The 18,547-nt window shown below is 42.9% G+C and overlaps 1 protein-coding gene across 11 annotated transcripts in view; it reads left to right on the forward strand.

Annotated features, from left to right (window-relative positions):
- The first annotated feature begins 791 nt into the window (after positions 1 to 791).
- The window catches only part of Lrmda (leucine rich melanocyte differentiation associated), a 1,025,409-nt gene continuing 1,007,653 nt past the window's right edge, over positions 792 to 18,547 (forward strand). For 8 of the 11 annotated variants that reach the window (XR_012449754.1, XR_012449755.1, XR_012449756.1 and 5 more), the window contains exons 1-2: positions 1,047 to 1,201; positions 13,090 to 13,190. Coding sequence is in view for 8 of the 11 variants with exons in the window: in XM_074079223.1 (XP_073935324.1) it covers positions 1,172 to 1,201; positions 13,090 to 13,190 (131 nt within the window). In the remaining 3 variants the exon portion in view is untranslated. Of the gene's footprint in view, positions 1,202 to 13,089; positions 13,191 to 18,547 lie in introns of all 11 variants that reach the window. The other 3 variants (XM_074079224.1, XM_074079227.1, XM_074079225.1) reach the window with 2 other exon arrangements.

Below are 18,547 nucleotides of genomic sequence, written 5' to 3' on the forward strand. Positions count from 1 at the left end.
GTCTCCCTATGCAGCCCAAACTGGCCTGGAACTCAGGATCCTCCTGTCTCTGCCTCCCAAGTGCTGGGAGTGGGTACACTGCCAAGTCCAGTGTATCTTCATTTCTGAAGACTCCCATGTCATGTAAAACTTTGTTTAATGTTTTCTGTCCTGAACTTATCTTTTGTTATAGAAGCATTAGCCATGACCTTTGTGATGGAAGGAGAGGTGTCACATCTTCATGTCCCTACACCAAGGCAGGCTGGCTCTTAGCCAACGGAGAGTGGGTGATGACAGCCAATTGATATCTGGTTTTGCACATCCTGAGGGTGGAAGGGGAAGGCAAGAACAAGCAGGGAAAAAATTTCCATCCTTCCACGCATGAGCTTAGGGGTTGCCTGTTCATGGGCTGGAATTCATCCAGACAGGAGGCAGCCACCACCTCTTCCAGATAGGGAAGGTGGAGGAGGGACTGTGCTTGTATTGGGGGGAGCTACCAGCCCCTCTGCTGCCTTTGAACCTTACAAGCATCCTTTCCCTCTGGGGAGGGCGAGAGTAAGAAAACCTGACATTTGGAGACATCATTCAATTCTCCTGCCCAGGTTATTATTTTCCCCTGCTGGGTGCTATGTGGAGAGGTGGGGGTGGTATGAGACCAGCCATAGGGAAATGGCTCCCTTCTTCTCTTTTGCTACAAATGGAAACCCCATCGCAAGAGGAGTCCTTTCAAACTTCTCACTTCCCTTCTCCGCACCAATGCTGGAGAGGGGACTTTGGGTCAAGAGGCCACTCCTCCAAGCGGTTGAAGGCAGTTATGTAACTTACATTGTGAAACTTTGGGAAGGCCGGGCTCTAAGCTTGGGGCTAAGGCCTCAGATGGGGTGCTAGATCCGCCCCCCCGCAACCCGGGCCTGGTCCTGATTCACGCACTAAAGTTCTGGGCACGGAACTTTGAGGGTCACCTGGCTGGGTGAGTCGGCCCTGAGCCGGGGCCGCACCGCGCGGTGGCACCTGTGGCGGTGCGCGCGGGAGGCCGGGCGAGGGGCGCAGCGCGCAGCTGCGCGGAGTTCCGAGCGCTCGGCCCGCGCGCGTTTCCGCCGGGTCAGCTGACCGCCCCGGGCAGTGCGGAACTGCGCTCCCCACCGCCGCGTCCGCGCTCCGTGCCGTGGGGCCCTGTCCTGTCCTGGCCAGCATGGCTGGGCTCGTGGTCAGTGGAACTCAAGTAAGTCCGCCCGAGCGAGTCCCGGCCCTGCCACCGCTGTGGGGAGGGACCGTGGGGCAGAGGCCCCCTGAGGTGACCGGCGCCCCCGCCTCGGGGGCCGCCTGTGCACGTGGTGAGGACCCCTCTTTTGTCCAGGTGCACTCTCAAGCTCTGTGGGAACAAGCACGACCCCCGTCCCCCAGCTCCCTGTGTCCCCTAGCGCCTCGCTCAGCTGCTCAGCGGGGACCAACTTCTCCATCCCGCACTGGGATGGGGCCCATTGAAAAGTTTTAATTTCTTCTTTCACGACCCAAATTTAAAAATAACTTTTGGTCAAGGAAAATGTTTTACTATGTAACGGTTCACTCGTCTTTATGTCAATGCAGTCAGTGGTAAAAGAAAAACTAATCTAAAAGGAGCCGATGGAGGCAAAGTGTCTAGGGCCACCAGAGTCATACTGAAAGTCATGCATCTTCGAGGGCGGGGCCTGACTAGGCTCTGTCGTCAGGTGGGCGTCTTATCCAAGGTTGGTGGAAGCCTAGGGTCTTTAACAGTTTTATTTGAGCCTCTGATTTCTTGAAGTGTCAGTGGGGAATGACAGCACTCCGATTTCAACTCTGGATGATAGACATCAAGCCTCACTTACTTTTCATTGCTGGAGGGATGAACTCAAACAGGCTGGGACCAGGTGTTTTCTATCTGCCCTCCCTTTCCTCCTCCCCTCTTTCCCCCTTCCCTTCTCCCCCCTCTTCCTCCTCTCTTACTCCCCCTCCCTTGCCTTTCTTAGGCAGCAAGCACTATGCCACCTGAGCCATTTTTGCTTTTAAGGTTATTTTTTAGCTAGGGAGGGTGTCTTGTTTTTTTGCCCTGGGTGATGATCATCAATCTATAGGCCTCCTGTGTAGCTGGGACCACAGGCATATGCCACCACACTGGGATTATTGGTCAAAATGGGGTCTCACTAGCTTTTTGCCCTAGGTGGCCTCCAAATGGCTATCCTTCTCATCTCAGCCTCCTGAGTAGCTGGGATTGCAAGTTAGAGCCACCATACTCCACTGAGGACTCTCTTTAGCGGCTTCTCTGCACTGCTTTCTGATTAAGCCTGACCTTGTGTCCCTCCACTTCTCTCTTTTTTTTTGCACACCCTAGAGAAATAGTTGGGTTTTTGAAGCTTTCCCTTGCCTAAGGCAGGTAGTATCAGGCACAGCTGGATTTTGAGATTACTTTGGGCTAAGGGAAATGGTTCCTCCTTAGAAGTCTGAGAATTTTACAATTCCGAAAGATGCAGTGAAGGCTAGCTGTGCCCCACTAAACTGGCCACTGCCTGTTTCTTTTTCTGGGGTCCTGCCATTTCCTCAATTACACATATTTATTGAGTATCTACTATGCACCAGGCGCTGTACCAGGTGTTGTTGGAAGTTAGCCCTTCCATTGTTTCTCTGCAACCTCCTTTGACAGTTTTGTTGCCTAAGATTGCTGGTTCTATCCCTTGATTCACAGCTTATGAGGAAAGAGATGAAGGTCCAGAGTTCTGGAGTGAGTGGAAGTGGTTAAAAATGATCTTACTCTGCTGGCAGAGAAAAGAGGCTTGTGGGAGTGAACTTGATTGCCTAAGGAGAGGGAGAGGAATAGGGCCTGTGGTTTAACTGTGCAAGTCTGCCTAAAAAGGTGGGTCTGTTGCCCCCAGACTCTGTGTCTTCCTGCATTTTCAGACCCAGCTTCTTTCATGTTCATGAAGCAGTTCTAGCTTCTTCCAGGTTCATGGAGGACTTGACAGTGGGGTTGAGAACTTCCCTGTGCCTCCTTTTCTTTTTCTTGTCCCTCATTTCCCAGACTTGATGTTTCCTGCATGCATGTCCTTAGCTGCTCCACACAGCCCACGTGTGGGTGAGACATTTGGAGCTGCTGAGAAGGCAGGCTGGGAGAATGTCCTGGGTGTGAGTGTCCCCTTTCCTAAACTGTTCAGGCCAGTGGATTGGAGTGTACTTTCGATCTTTGGTATATCCTTTTTAAAAAAATAAAATTTACATATAATCATTGTACCTATTTATGGGGTACAATGTAGTATTTCTCTTTTTTTCCAGTTTAAGATTACTTTATTTGCTCCTCTACAGTGAGCACATCAACCACATTCAAGTTTTAGGTTTCCTTTCCTTTCCTTTCCCTATTTCTCCTGTGTGTGTTCTCCCCTTAGTGTGTGACCCATGTACAATAATATTACTACATTTGTTTAGGGTCTATAATCTGCATATGAGGGAGAATATGTGATTTTTGGCTTTCTGAGTCTGGCTAACTTTGCTTAAGATGATTATCTCCATTCCATCCATTTACTCGAGAATGACAAAATTTCATTCTTCTTTGTGGCTGAGTAAAATTCCATTGTGTGTATGTACCACATTTTCTTGATTCATTTGTCAGTAGTGGGGCATCTTGGCTGTTTCCATAGCTTGGCTATTGTGAATAGTGCTGCAGTAAACATGGGTGTACAGGTGCCTTTGTAATAACTTGAGTTGCATTCCTTCAGGTATATCTCTAGGAGTGGTATTGCTAGGTCATATGGCAGATCTGTGTTTAGTTTTTTAAGGAGCCTCCATATTGTTTTCCACAGTGGTTGTACTAGCTTACATTCCCACCTGCAGTGTATGAGGATTCCTTTTCCCCGAATCCTCACCAACATTTGTTGTTGTTGGTGTTCTTGATAGCCATTCTAACAGGGCTAGGTAGAATCTTAGCGTGGTTTTGATTTGCAGTTCCTTTATGGACAGGGATGGTGAGCATTTTTTCATGTGTTTTTTGGCTATTTGGACTTCTTCCTTTGAAAAAGTTCTGTTTAGTTCAGTCGCCCATTTCTTTATTGGTTTATTGATTTTGGGGGAGGTTAGTTTTTTGAGCTTCCTGTATATTCTGGTTATCAGTCCTTTGTCTGATGTATAGCTAGCTAATATTTTCTCCCACTCTGTGGTCTCTTTTCAATTTAGAGACCATTTCTTTTGTTGTGCAGAAGCTTTTACTTTCATGTAGTCCCATTTATTCATTCTTTCTCTTAGTTGCTGGGTTGCTGGAGTTCTACTGAGGAAGTCCTTGCCTATACCTATTGTTTCCAGGATATTTCCTGCTCTTTCATGTACCAACTGCAAGGTTTTAGATGTGATATTAAGGTCTTTGATCCACTTTGAGTTGATACTAGTACAGGTGGCGGGCATGGATCTAGTTTCAGTTTTCTACAGGCAGAGAGCCACTTTTCCCAGCAATATTTGTTGAAGAGGCTGTCTTTTCTCCATTGTATATTTTTGGCACCTTTGTCAAAAATAAGGTGGGCACAGCTGTGTGGATTCATATCTCGGTCCTCTATTCTGTTACACTGGTCTTCATATCTGTTTTTGTGTCAGTACCATGCTGTTTTTCTTGCTATGGCTCTGTAGTACAGTTTGAGGTCGGATATTATGATACCTTCAGCATTGCTGTTCTTGCTCAGTATTGCCTTAGCTATTTGCAGTCTCTTGTGTTTCCAAATGAACTTTAGGGTAGATATTTCAATCTCTGTGATGAATGTCATTGGAATTTTGGTGGGAATTGCATCGAACATGTAGATTGCTTTTGGTAGTATAGCCATTTTTACTATGTTGATTGTGCCAATCCATGAGCATGGGCGATCTTTCCACCTTCTGTAGTCTTCCTTGATCTCTTTCTTCAGTGGTTTGTAGTTCTCCTTGTAGAGGTCATTTACATTCTTCATTAAGTTTACTCCTAGGTATTTTATTTTTTTGAGGCTATGTTCTTTCTCAATTTGTTCATTGTTGGTGTGTAGAAAGGCTACTGATTTTTATAAGTTGATTTTGTATCCTGCTACTTTGCTGAAGCTGTTTATGGTGTCTAGAAGTTTTTGGGAGGAGTTTTTTGGGTCTTTGAGGTATAGGATCATGTTGTCTGCAAATAGGGATATTCTGACTATTTCTTTACCTATTAGTATTCCTTTTATTTCTTCTTCTTGCCTTATTGCTCTGGCTAGGAATTCCAGGACTATGTTGAATAGGAGTGGGGAGAGTGGGCACCCTTGTCTTGTTCCTGGGTTTAGGGGGAATGGTTTCGGCTTTTCCCCATTAAGTATGATAATGGCTGTAGGTTTGCCATATATAGCCTTTATAATGTTGAGGTACATTCCTTCTATTCCTAGTTTTCTTAGAGCTTTTATCATGGAGCGGTGCTGAATCTTATCAAAGGCTTTTTTCTGCATCTATTGAGGTGATCATGTGGTTTTTGTCTTTGTTTCTATTAATGTGCTGTGTTACATTTATTGATTGGTGTTTGTTGAACCATCCATGCATTCCTGGGATGAAGTCAACTTGGTCATGGTGAATGATCTTTCTGATTTGTTGTTGGATTTGATTTGCCATTATTTTATTGAGGAGTTTTGCATCAATGTTCATTAAGGAGATTGGCCTGTAGTTCTTCTTTTTGGATGTGTCTTTGTCTGGTTTTGGGATGAGTGTAATACTGGTGTCATAGAATGAGTTAGGCAGTGTTCCTTCCCCTTCTATTTCGTGGAAAAGTGTAAGGAGAGTTGGTATCAGTTCTTCGAAGGTCTGGTAGAATTCAGCTGAGAATCTGTCAGTTCCTAGACTTTTCTTTTTTGGGAGACTATTTTTGTTTCAATTTCATTATGTGTTATAGATCTGTTTAGGTGGTTAATATCCTCTTGGTTCAGTTTTGGATGATCATAAATATCTAGAAATTTGTCCATTTCTTCAAGATTTTCCAATTTATTGGAATATAGGTTCTGAAAGTAGTCTCTGATGGTTCCCTGGATTTCCTTGGTGTTTGTTGTTATCACTCCTTTTTTTATTTCTGATTTTTATTAATTTGGGTATTTCCCTCCTCATTTTAGTCAGATTTGCCAGGGTCTTGTCGATCCTCTTTATTTTTTCAAAGAACCAGCTTTTTGTTTGTTGATTCTTTGTATTTTTTTTTTCCGTCTCTATTTCATTAATTTCAGCCTTTATTTTTATTATTTCTCTCCTTCTGCTTATTTTGGGTTTTGCTTGTTCTTGTTTTTCTAGGGGTTTGAGATGTAGCATTAGGTTGTTCATTTGAGATCTTTCTGACCTTTTAATATATGCACTCATGGCTATAAACTTTCCTTTTAGGACTGCCTTTACTGTGTCCCATAGGTTCTGGTAGGTTGTGTTTTCATTTTCATTAGCTTCTGGGAACCGTTTGATTTCCTCTCTTATTTGTACTATGACCCACTGACCATTAAGCAAGGTGTTATCCAGCCTCCAATTATTTGCATGTTTTCTGCTGTTGTTTTTGTTGTTGAGTTATAGTTTTAATGCATTGTGATCAGATAGAACGCAAGGGGTTATTTCTGTTTTCTTATATTTGCTGAGGTTTGCTTTGTGCCCTAAAATATGATCTATTTTGGAGAAAGTTCCATGGGGTGCTGAGAAGAATGTATATTGTGTTGTCATTGGATGAAATATTTTGTAGGCATCATTTAAGTTCATTTGATTTATGTTATCATTTAGTTCTAGGATTTCTTTGTTGATTTTTTGTTTAGATAACCTATCTATTGATGATAGAGGGGTATCACCCCACTAGCACTGTGTTGGAGTCTATATGTATTTTTTAAGTCCTTTAGTGTATGTTTGATGAAATTGGGTGCACTGACTTGGTGCATATAGGTTGATAATTGTTATTTCCTTTTGGTGTATTTGCACCTTTTATTAGTATGAAGTGTCCTTCTTTATCTCGTTTGACCAATGTAAGTTTGAAGTCTACTTTGTGTGATACAGTATTGCTACTCCTGCCTGTTTTCGGGGGCCAGTGGCTTGGTAAATTATCTTCTGCCTTTCATCCTAAGCCAGTGTTTATTTCTGTCAATAAGATGGGTCTCTTGTAAACAACAGTTTTTGGATCTTCCTTTTTAATCCAGTTTGCCAAACAGTGTCTTTTGATGAGGGAGTTGAATCTATTGACATTCAGTGTTAATATTGATAGGCATGTGGTGATTCCTGCTATTTAGTTGCTTTTGTTGTTTAAGTATTTGATTGTGTACAGTCAAGTCAATACTACTTTCTGATTACTTGTCTTTTCTTCTCCTGTGGTTTGATACTTTCTGTCCTCTCATGGTTTTGTTTGCTTTCATCTTCTGTGTGCAGAAATCTTTGTAGACTCTTCTGCAGTGGGGCTTGGTTGTCATATACTATTTTAGTTTCTGTTTATTGTGGAAGATTTTTATTGCTCCATCAATTTTGAATGATAGTTTTGCTGGGTAAAGTATCCTAGAGCTGAAGTTATTTTCATTCAGTGCCCAAAATACCTTGCTCCATGCCCTTCTTACTTTTAAGGTTTCTGTTGAGAAATCTGCTGTTATTTTGATGGGTTTACCTTTATATGTTATTTGTTTTTTCTCTCCTACAGCCTTCAATAGTCTTTCTCTGTTCTCTGTGTTTGTTGTTTTAATGATAATATGCTGTGGGGAGGTTCTATTTTGGTCAAGTCTGATGTCCTGGAGGCTTCCTGTTCTTGAAAACTTTCTTGAGATTTGGGAAATTTTCTGTTATTATTTTATTGAATATGTTATGTATCCCTTTGGTTTGCACCTCTTCTCCTTCTTCAATGCCCATAATTCTCAGGTTTGGTCTTTTGATGGAGTTGCTGAGTTCGTGCATATTCTTTTCACAGCTCTTGAGTTGTTTGACTAAGATTTCTTCTGTTTTTTCTTTAATTTCTATTTTATCTTTGAGCTCTGAGATTCTATCATCTACTTGTTCTAGTCCGCTGGCGTGGCCTTCCACTCTGTTTTTTGTTTGACTATAGGGACTTTTTATTTCCAGAATTTCTGTTTGATTCTTTCTTCTGAGGTTTTCCAAATCTTTGTTCAAATCCTCTTTTATAATTTGTATTGTCCTCTTTAATTCATGTATCTCTCTTTTTATAGTGTCCTTTGTTTCACTTTGATGTTTGTTGAAGTCCTCTCTGAGTTCCTTTACTTGTTTTGGTGTCATCTCATGTTCTTTATTTTTGGTGTCTTAACATTTCTTGAGTGCATCTTGTACATTCTGGTTAGTATCTGTCTAGTATCTTCTCCAGGAATTTCTCAGAGATTTCTTCCAAGACTACTTCTTTAAGGGTTTTTTTGTGGGCATCACTGGGTTCCTTAGTGACATTTATCATTGTTTTATTGAGGTCAGGATCTCTGTGTCCATTTTCTTCATTTCCCACTGAGTCTTGTATTGAATTACTTTTTGGAGGAGAGGGGTTTCCATCCCTTCTTCTTTTTCTCGTCTCTCTAGTTGGTGCTGTGCAACTATGTTTTTGGTAGGCTAGTTGGTGGATTTGATTGCCTGATTTCTTTCCCTGATTTAATTTTTGTGTTGTGACTGACTTGGATGTTTGGTAGGTTGATGTGCTATTGCTGTCCCTCATCTGGAGGTGTAATTTAGCAATAACAAATTCACAGGCTCAATACCCGACTAGTTGTTTACATATTATATAGAAAACCCTTGATGATAATATCTGTAAACAATTAGAGTTGGGGGTGGTAATGGTTATTAGGCTAGTTACAGATTTTGGGGAATTGGTAAAGATGCACTAAAAAGCAGGGGAAGGGGTGGGTGGGTGGGTTAAGAGGTATCGGGGTTGCTGGGTTTTGTAGCCCTTGTGTGTGCTTGTGTGTATTTCTGTTGTTGTAATGGAGGGTGTTTGTGTCAGGGATTGCAGGGGGCTGGGGTTGTGTGCAGATGGTACAGTAGTTTAGTCATCAGGTCATGAGTATGTAGGAGGTAGGGGTAGTGTGGTGACAGGTTGGGGGAGGATAGGAGCGGAAGGTGAAGACACAGGAAAGAGTGGATGAGAAGGGGCAGAAAGAGTAGTTGGGAGGGAGAACAGTGGATTGTAGTACAGGAGAAACAGGGAAAGTGAAGAAGGTGAGAACTGGGAAAAGAGAATAATGATGAAGTTAATAATAAAGGTATAAAAAAGAAAAAGAAAAAAAAAGAAACAATAAATAACACCAGTTCAGGAACCACAGAAAGTTCAATCTTTTGGTAAAAGTCCTGGAGTTATTCCTTAGGTGTCCAATCCTGGTATTGGCATTCATGTGGAAGCTCTGATGTGGTCTCACCAGGTGACTGGCTTGTGAGTGGTATTTGGTCCTTCTGTCCACAAGATTAGTTGGAATTGTGAGGTGAGGTAAGACTGCTAGCTAGTGCAGGGTGGTCAGAGCTGTTGTTTTCAACAGGTGGTAGCTGTGTTGCCCTTCAGCTGTAGCTCTGTTTGGTCACCTCCTCCCCCAGCAAGGTGAGCAATTCAGTTTTGAATGCTTCCCTCTGTCCCAGAGATCAGCTCCAGTATTCAGCTCCTGCCCTGCTTTGGGAGGTTGGCCTGTCTCACCACCCCTGCTCTCAGCCTTTGTGCTTTTCCTCATCTCTGCTAAGTGCTGGCAGCTTGTCTCCCAGGTTGGTTTGTTGCTGTACTCCCTCTGTCAGCCTTTATGCCTCTCCTGATCTCTGCTGGGTACCTGCAGCTCCTCTGGGTGGTTGGCTTGTCGCCTCAGCTCTGCTCTCAGCCTTTGCTGCTTTATGCGTGCATCACTGAGAGTTTAGCTCCTTGCCCCACCCCTGAGAGTTCAGCACTGAAAGTTTGGCTCCTTGCCTCACCCTTATTCTCCAGGGCAGGTTCAGCGTTCCAGCCCCGCCTCTGATGTCAGTGTTAGATTACAGTTCACTATTCATGTTTTTGAGTTTTGCTGGGGCGGGGTTTCAGTCTGCTCAGAGACTGTGCTGGATTATTTTCCCAGGGTGGAGTGCGGGGTGGGTAGGCGAGCTGTGTGTGGTGCATGATGCTCACCTATTCCTTCTGCAGTTTTGCACAGGCAGCTTTGGAGCCAGATGTCGTGAGAAATGGCATTGTGTAGGGAAGCTTTCCATGGGCTAGGGGTCCAGGATGTTGCAGAGTTTGATTCTGATTGTTGTTCTGTCTTCTGCTTGTTGGGAGAAGAAAGAAAAGAAAAAGAAAAAAAAAAAAAGGAGAAGTGGTTGGTTGAGGGCTTTTTTCCCAGGGCTGGGAGGCCAGACCATGCCTTGCTGTCTGTGCCAGGTGGAATTTTTGCAGCTGGTAGGTGCAAGTAAAGGCTGATTTAAGGGTCAGTCTTTAGATTTTATCTGCACCTAATGTGATGGTGGTTATTATTTTGCTAGGAGCAGTCAGAATTACCCAAGTGTAGCTCCAACATCTCAAGGAGGTTTCTGGTGTCACAGAGCTTAGGAGTTCTCATTCCCTACCTTAGCTGCCATTTTGGATCCTCCTCATAGTATTTCTTTTTATGGGGGGAGGTGTTGAACTCAGGACCTTAAGTTTGTTGGGAAGGCACTCTACCATGTGAGCCATGCTCCTCTAGCCCTCTTTTGCTTTAGTTCTTGCTCTTTCAGCTAGAAAGATTAATTTTGAAGCCAAAGCATCTTGAGAATCTGGCATTTATTGACCGAAGAACACCCACGTTCACATGGATCTGTGGTCTCAAATTGGTCCTTATTCATGGTGCAAAACTTGGTCTAGGCTCTGTCACCAAGAGGTAAAGTTGTGGAGTCTTAATTTCCTTGTATAAAAGATAAAGGGTTTGATAATTTTTGACTTCAAACCTTGCACAATGCACTTGTCTTCATAAGCAGACAAGTTAACTGCTCACAGGTAAAACTTGCAAACTCTTAAAGACATAGAATATTTCATAACAAAAAAAATTTATCTGTATAAATTTTCTGTATCCTGTATCTCAACTGAGGCAGAAATGTGAGGTCTTTATAATTATGTTTATTTCATTTTGGTAACATAAATTCCAAAAGCAGTGTTTATATATCATCGTTTTAAGTTGGTGTATTTGGTGTTGTCCAATAAAAACAATTGCTTTTCAAAAAAAAAAAAGGTAAAGGGTTTGTCAAGCTGGGTCCCTGCTAGATTTAGTCCTTGGCCAGTCTATGAGGAAAAAGCTTGGTGTCTCTATCCATGGCTCAGCTTCTCTGCTATGCATTTCACAGAAATCTTGAGGTGATAATGATATATACAAGATGGTGGTGGATGCCAAGGTGAATGGGATGGGTTTTTGGGTGAGCCCCTTGGATCTGGGGGTCAATGTGAACTTATAGTACAGAAGAAGTTGCTGATTGAGTAGATATCCTGCAGGAGACTAAAGTTTCAGACTGATTGGCACCTTGTGCCTCTGATCCTTCCTTGCTGTACGTTGTCCATCTTAGCTTGGAAGCAGTACTTATTACTCAAGGAGCATGAAGACAGGTCTCATGTAGAAAGGGAGAGACTGCTAGATTGAATTTAGAGTCCTTTATTTTTTAGACTTTATCTTTCTGAGTCAAAATTATTTTATTGCAGCCAGCTGTTTTTCTTTTGTCTTTTCCCCCCTTTCTTCCTTCTAGTCCCTTTCCTCTCCTTGCCTCTCTCCTCCTCTCTCCCTCTTTTCTTCTTCTCTCCTTTCTTTTGACAGAGTTTCCTTAGGTAGCCCAGGCAGGTCTCTAGCTTATATGTAGCCCAGGCTGGCCTCAAACTTGAGGTCTTCTTGCCTCAGCCTCCCTGGTGCTGGGATTACAGTGTGTGTCACTATACCGAGTGAAGTCATCTATTTTTCTGTCTTCTGTCCCCACTTTCTCTCCTCCTGGAATGAAATTACTGAGGGTGAGTGGCAGAAAGAGAGAACACAGGAGAGAAGTGAGTGATCCCTTGAAAAATGGAGGGTGCTGGGTATATTACATTTTGTATTAGATTGAACCATGTGAACATTCTGTTTTATAGTTCTAATATGGATTGGATATTGGTCATTCTTGAAGTGCAGCCTAGTATCTGAGAATGTGAGATGGCCACCTTAGTTTTTTTGTTCCCTATTAGGAAATACAATGCCCTTGGAGGCATCTCTCACTCATTCTCACTGTCTTTATCTGCATAAAAGTATATAGAGTTGTAAGGAGATGGGATCAAGGCTGTAGCCATGTGACCAGGCCTGCATTTGCACCTGGGTGGTATACTTTAGGAATGTAATGTATCATGTATTGTGGTTCATTGGCCATCTCTGACCCATGGATTTGTTTTTCTCATTTCAGAATTAGTTGACAGCCCTGCCTGCAGGCTCTATTTTTAAAAATAGGTTCCTAAAACTGGGTGTGTAGGATAATGAGAGAACCCACTCCACCTTCTCACAGTCAGAAGTCCTATCAAATTTCAGTTCAGTCTTTTAATGTTTGGGCATAAATGACGTACTTAAATCAAGCAATGCTGAAGGAGATGGCTATCAGCCAAAAGGAGCCAAAAGGCTCCTTGGAGGGGTAGATTTGGAAACTCTGATCACTTGTTGTTTCCCTGTTGCCTTGGACTCAGCTTTGTTGGGAGTGTGAGGGCATTTTATATACAGTGGTGAAAGGATTGGATTGGTGGTCTGGGGAGGTTTTCTTTCCAAACCTTACTTGTTCTAGCATCCTGAAGGTTAAATGTTGTAAGGGTGCCTGCCATGTTATCTGTTAGGATGTGTGCATTACAGGGTGGGTGGAGTGGGAGAGTCACAGGGGCAGCTCTTGGAAAGGCCCCAGAGCAGAAAGCTGGCTGTTATGATTATATCCATGTGCTCTGACATTGGGTTTCTTTTGGACCTCTGAATCTGATCAATTTCAGCCTAACTTTGGTCTTGCTGGGGTTTGTCTCCATCATACTGCCTGGAAAGGGGAGCTGTTGGTAGAGTCCCCAAAGCTCCTAAAGCTGATGTGATCAGGAAAACAGTCACCATGAAGCCTCTTGTGTGGAGGAGCATACGTTTAAAGTTGCAGAAGCAATCATTGGATCAATGACTCAGGACTGTGAGCAGCTGGGTAATTTCCGTTTGCCACATTGTTTCTGTTCCATGTAATTTCCAGGTGTCCTACATAGGCCAGGACTGCAGAGAAATTCCAGAGCACCTTGGCAGGGACTGTGGACATTTTGCAAAGAGGCTTGATCTGAGCTTCAACCTTCTGAGGTATGTAACCTTCACGAGACTCGGGTCAGGCCTGGGAGGTACTTATGGGCTGCCAGATGAAAGCCAAAGGTTCCAACTCTGTGTAATGGTGTCTTTTTATTTAGTGCAGGGTCCTGAGACACGTGGAATCATCCCCCAAAAGTTTGTGCTTCATGTGATATTTCAGCTAGTCATTTTGTTCTGCTGAACAAGGGGTCAGCATTTGAACATCATCAATCTTGCATGAGTTCACTTTGTTCTTTTCCTTTCTCCTGGACATCTGTGCAGACAGGTCAGGATCCTCTTGGGGAAAGAATGAGGTGAAGCCTTCAAGAGTGTTGTGAGGGACATTTAGGTATGCTTTCTTGGGAGAAGGATAACTGTTTTCCAAAGCATTTGCCAAATCACAGGTAGGGTGTATGTATGTATGTGTGTGTTTTTTTCTTTTGCCTTTTTATGAACTGGAGCTTTACATATTTGTGATGATCTCTCCCAGATGGTGTTTCAAAGGAATCAGGCACTGTTGGAGTGGGGTGGGTGGGTGGGAAGGAAGGAAGTTCTCTAACAACTGTTCCAGTGTTGGCAAAAGGTAAGTATGATTTTGTCTATTATTCCATCGGAGAGCATGGTTATTTCATTTCTTCCTAAAAGGTTATGAATATTTCTGATTTGGGGAAGGGACAGAGGTGGCACCTGGAAAGTGGGTATCATTGGATTAAGTGAGCATGGGTCAGGTGGTGGCTTTCCCTCTTAAGCAGGTTCCACTTGGGGCTTTTCCCTTAAGTGCTGTCCTTGAAATCTGCCCCGTCCTCTGCTTGGGACAAACTCTCTTGGGTAGAAGGAGAGATGAGCAGCCTGAATCCCACTCCAGTGCTTAGGCACTTTCCTGTTTCCAGGTCTCAGAGTCTTTTCTCTCCCAACTCTTGAGCCAAGATACTTGAGAATTACAAATTTTGAGGAAAGTGGACAAAACTGAAGGCACTAAGGACACCAGTGGTAGGGGAGAATGTGAGTTTCAGATAAGTCAGCAGAGCTTCTCTGGCTGGTGTATAGGAGCACACAGTTGCACCGAGCTGCATGGTCTCCAGGAAAGGAGTGTCCTGAGAGTGATGTGGAAAGAACGTGACCACTGCCTATTCTATACCTGACTCCCAAGGGCTTCGTGTGCCTCTGGAGAGACATGAAAACAGAAACATCCCAAGGTCAATACATGGGGATGAGAGGAAGCCCAATACAGAGATGCTGCCTCTAGAGTAATGCAGGATGGTTTGTGCTTCCCATGCCCAGTGAGAGGACAGAATGCACATTTCTGTGTGGAGTGTGCCTGAGACATATGCACACCTTAAATAGCTCTCCTGTCTGGGTTCAGAAAAAGGTTCCAGTGGTGGGACCAGAGTTCCTCCCATGTGACTGGCCTCCAGGAGCTCAGGGCCTCGTGGTCTTGTGGTTTGGGGCTGTGGTTGCTTTTTGAATGGCTGGTGGAAGGCCGGACATGGGGAGGCTGGGCCCTGTGAGGGAGTGTCAGCTGGCACAGGTCATGGGACTGGGCTGTCAGGACTGAGGAAATAGAGCCATCTTTGTCATGTCTGGGTCCCTGCCTGCAGTTGGCAGAGAAGGGACTCTTGACTCTGATGGACTGGAGCTAGAAGGATTTAGCATAGGAAAGGATGGGCTCTGGATTCTGGAAAATTTAGTGAGAGGGAGGTATGTAAAGTAGATTCAGAGGGAGAACTGTGAAGACTTTCATTTTCCTTTGTTGAGGAGAGAATTTTCTGTAGTGTTGAGCTGGAGGTGGTATCACACCTGCTCATGAGCCTGTTCTTGTTCTTGTGTGGTTAGTGGTTAGTGGTTACAGCCTGCTGGGCTGTAACTGAGTTGGGGCAGGGATGCATGAGGAGGAGTGAGGTCTAAGGCTCAGGGGGAGTTTCTGTTTAGGACTTGGTTAAGCTGCAGGGTGTTACAGATTAGAGTGGAGAAAAGCACACCTCACTTGACTTGGTATGTTTGGGTTGGATCACCTTTGACTCTCTTTATTTACCTAACTGCTGGCGGAGGGTGGGGTGAGGTGGGGAGGTGGGGGTCAGGGCAGGTGGCACTATTTCTCTAGAATGTCAGAGGAAGATGTGAAATTATTCAGGCACCAATCTATCTTTGCCATGAGCCACATCAAAATCTGAGCTGATTTAGATGCTTAGCTAATTTCTCTTAACAAGAATAAGGGGTGGGACTGGCAGAGAGAAGGGGAGAGGTAGGTGATTACCAACTTACTTTTCAAATACGTGGGTGCATGACAGATGACCTAAGCCTGCTAGGCTTCAGGGACCAGATATCCAAATGAAACTTTGTGAAAATACGGGAGTTTTCTATAGAAGTTTCTCCCCAGGCCTCTCATTGCACTATTACCACGGAATTCCAAGGAGCATATCTCCCAGTCAGTTTCCACTGCACCCCAAGCCACTGCAGCTCCCTACTCTGATCTCTCTAGGCTCTGTTGTTCACATTTCTCCCCTCTAGGCAGCCTGCCTGGTTCCACTTAGGACACCTCTTTTTCTCTGTGGCCCTACACATTATAGACTTGCATTGCCAGATCAGGGTGTAGTGTGCATGGGTGGTGGCAATGGGTAAATTGCAGCACACAGCATGAGGCACGTTTGGGGCAGTGCTGGTCCTGGAAATCTTTTGGGCATTCCCTGCCATGGAGAATTTCTCCCAGCAGTCCCTCTCACTAGGGTTGGGCCTGCATGTGACCAGGTGCCTCTTTGTCAGCCCCTTTCTTTCTACTTCCCACATCATTTAGTCTCTTTCCAGAGCTGCCCTCAGAAACACAAAATTCTCCACTTTGTTATATGTAGGAAAATAAACCCTCTCCCCTCCTTTCTAGAGCACCTCTGCTGCCTGCCTTTTCACACACAAAGCCATATCAAGATATTGCCTTAAATAGAGAAATAAAAATATCTCACTGCTCTAGGTGGCAAGATATGTTGTGGTCTATTTGTATTTTAGGCAACAATTTAGGGATTTGATTTATTCATTTTTTGAATAGTTAAAACATGCACATGGCATGACCTTTAGAAGGATCAAGCATGTAAACAGCAAGACAGGATTTTTCCCTCACACTGTGTCCTTTGGCCCCCACTTCTGTTCTGCACATTTAGCTCCTGTTACTAAGATTTTGTCATGTTGCAGAGGTGTGCCTTGCAGATACTAACATGTCGATCTCTTTCTTTTCCCCAGCTTTGTTGAGTACAATTGACAGTTAAAAATTGTACATATTTGTGGTGTGCAATGTGATGTTTTCGTATATATCCACATTATGAAATGAGTAACAAATTCAAGCTAATTTATATACCCATCACTTCATATGGGTACCTTTTCTGTGGTGAGAACAGATCTATGATCTTAGCAGATTTCAAGTATACAATACAACAGTATTAACTATAGTCACCATGCTCTATGGTATATTGTGTTTAAATCTTTAATCCATTTTGAGTTTATTTTTGTATGTGGTGTGAGATGGGTCCAATTTCTTGCTTTTCTAGAATTTATTCATCTTAAATAACTGAAATTCTTTATTCTTTGACTCCATTCCTCCTGCCCCTGTAACCACTATTCTATTCTTTGCTTCTGTGAGTTAGACCTTTTAGATTCTATATGTGAGGTTGTATTTGTCTTTCTGTGCCTGTCTTATTTCACTTAGCATAATAGTTCATCCATATTGTTACAAATGACAGGATTTCCTTCTTTTTTAAGGTGAATAATATTCCATTGTGTGTGTATCACTTTTTTTTAAATCCATTCATCTGTCAGTGGAGACTTAGGTTGATTCCATATCTCAGCTCTTGTGAGTGGTGCTGCAGTTAGCATGGGAGTACAGATGTCTCTTCAACACTGATCTCATTTCCTTTGGATATATACTCAGAAGCAGGATTGCTGGAGTATGTGATACTTCCATTTTTAATTTTTTGAGAAACCTCCATAGTGTTTTCCACAATGGCTATATCAATTTACATTCCCACCAACAGTGTGCAGAAGGTTCTCTTTTCTCCATATGCTTGTCAGCACTTGCTGTCTTTTGTCTTTTTTGACAATAGCCATTCTAACAGGTGAGAGATGATATCTCATTGTGGTTTAGATTGGTGTTTCCCTGATGATTAGTGATGTTAAAGATTTCTTCATATATCCTTTAGCCATTTGTATGTCTTCTTTTTTGAGAAATGTCTATTTAGGCCTTTTGCCCTTTTAAAAATGAGGTTATTTCTTTTCTTGCTATTGAGTTGAGTTTCTTATTTATTTTGGATATTAACCTCTAATTAGGATTTATGGTGCTATAGTTTGAACAATTGTCCTCCCAAGGCCCACGTGTTAAAGGCTTAGTCCCAGCCCTGTGACACTATTGGGAAATGGTTGAACCTTTAAGAGGTGGGATCCAGTGGGAGGTGTTAGGTCGTTGGAAATATATATTTGAATGGGATTGTGGTATCCCAGTATGTTACATTCTAGATGCCCCCCGCCCCGCTATTTCCCCTTCTTCTCTATCCCTCCCTCTTCTTCACCATCTGCCACATACTACTGCATGATGTACTGCTTTGCCACAGTTCTCAAAGCAACTGGGCCAACTGACCATGGACTGGAACCTCCAAAACTGTGAGCCAAAATAAGCCTTTCCTTTTTAAAAGTTGATTATCTTAGGTACTTTGTTACAATAATGTAAAGCTGACTAACACATAATGTCTTGCAAATATTTTCCCTAAGGCATAGGTTGTCTCTTCACTGACAGTTTCTTCCTCGATGTAAAAAGCTTTTTGGTTTGATGTAATCCAGTTTGTTTATTTTTGTTTTAGCTGCCTGTGTCATATTCAAAATAGCATCGTCCAAACCAATATCAAGAAACTATTTCTCTATTTTTTCTAGTAGTTTTATAGTTTCAGGTCTTATGTTTAAGTCTTTAATACATTTTAACTTGATTTTTGTATGTAATACAGATAAGAGTCTAATTTTTTCTGCGAGTGGATATCCAGCTTTCATAAGACCATTAATTGAAGAGATTGTCCTTTCCCCTACTTGTGCTTTTAGTGTGTTTGTTGAAGACTGACTACAGATGCATGGATTTATGCCTGGACTATGTTGTGTTCCATTTGGTTTACTTAACTTTTATGCCAGTACTGTATTGTTTTGATTGCTGTATCTTCACATTGTATTTTGAAATTAGGTAGTATGATTAGTGTGATGTCACCAACTTTGTTCTTTTTTTTTCCCTCAAGGTTGCTTTGGCTATTTGGAGTCTTTTGTGGTTATATGAATCGTGAAAAATGCAGTTGGAATTTTGATAGGGATTGCATTGTATCTGTTGATAACCTTACATAGTAAGGCCCTTTAGA

The sequence above is a fragment of the Castor canadensis genome, chromosome 7 (genome assembly GCF_047511655.1).
Source record: "Castor canadensis chromosome 7, mCasCan1.hap1v2, whole genome shotgun sequence".
In the NCBI taxonomy this organism is placed as follows: Eukaryota; Metazoa; Chordata; class Mammalia; order Rodentia; family Castoridae; genus Castor; species Castor canadensis.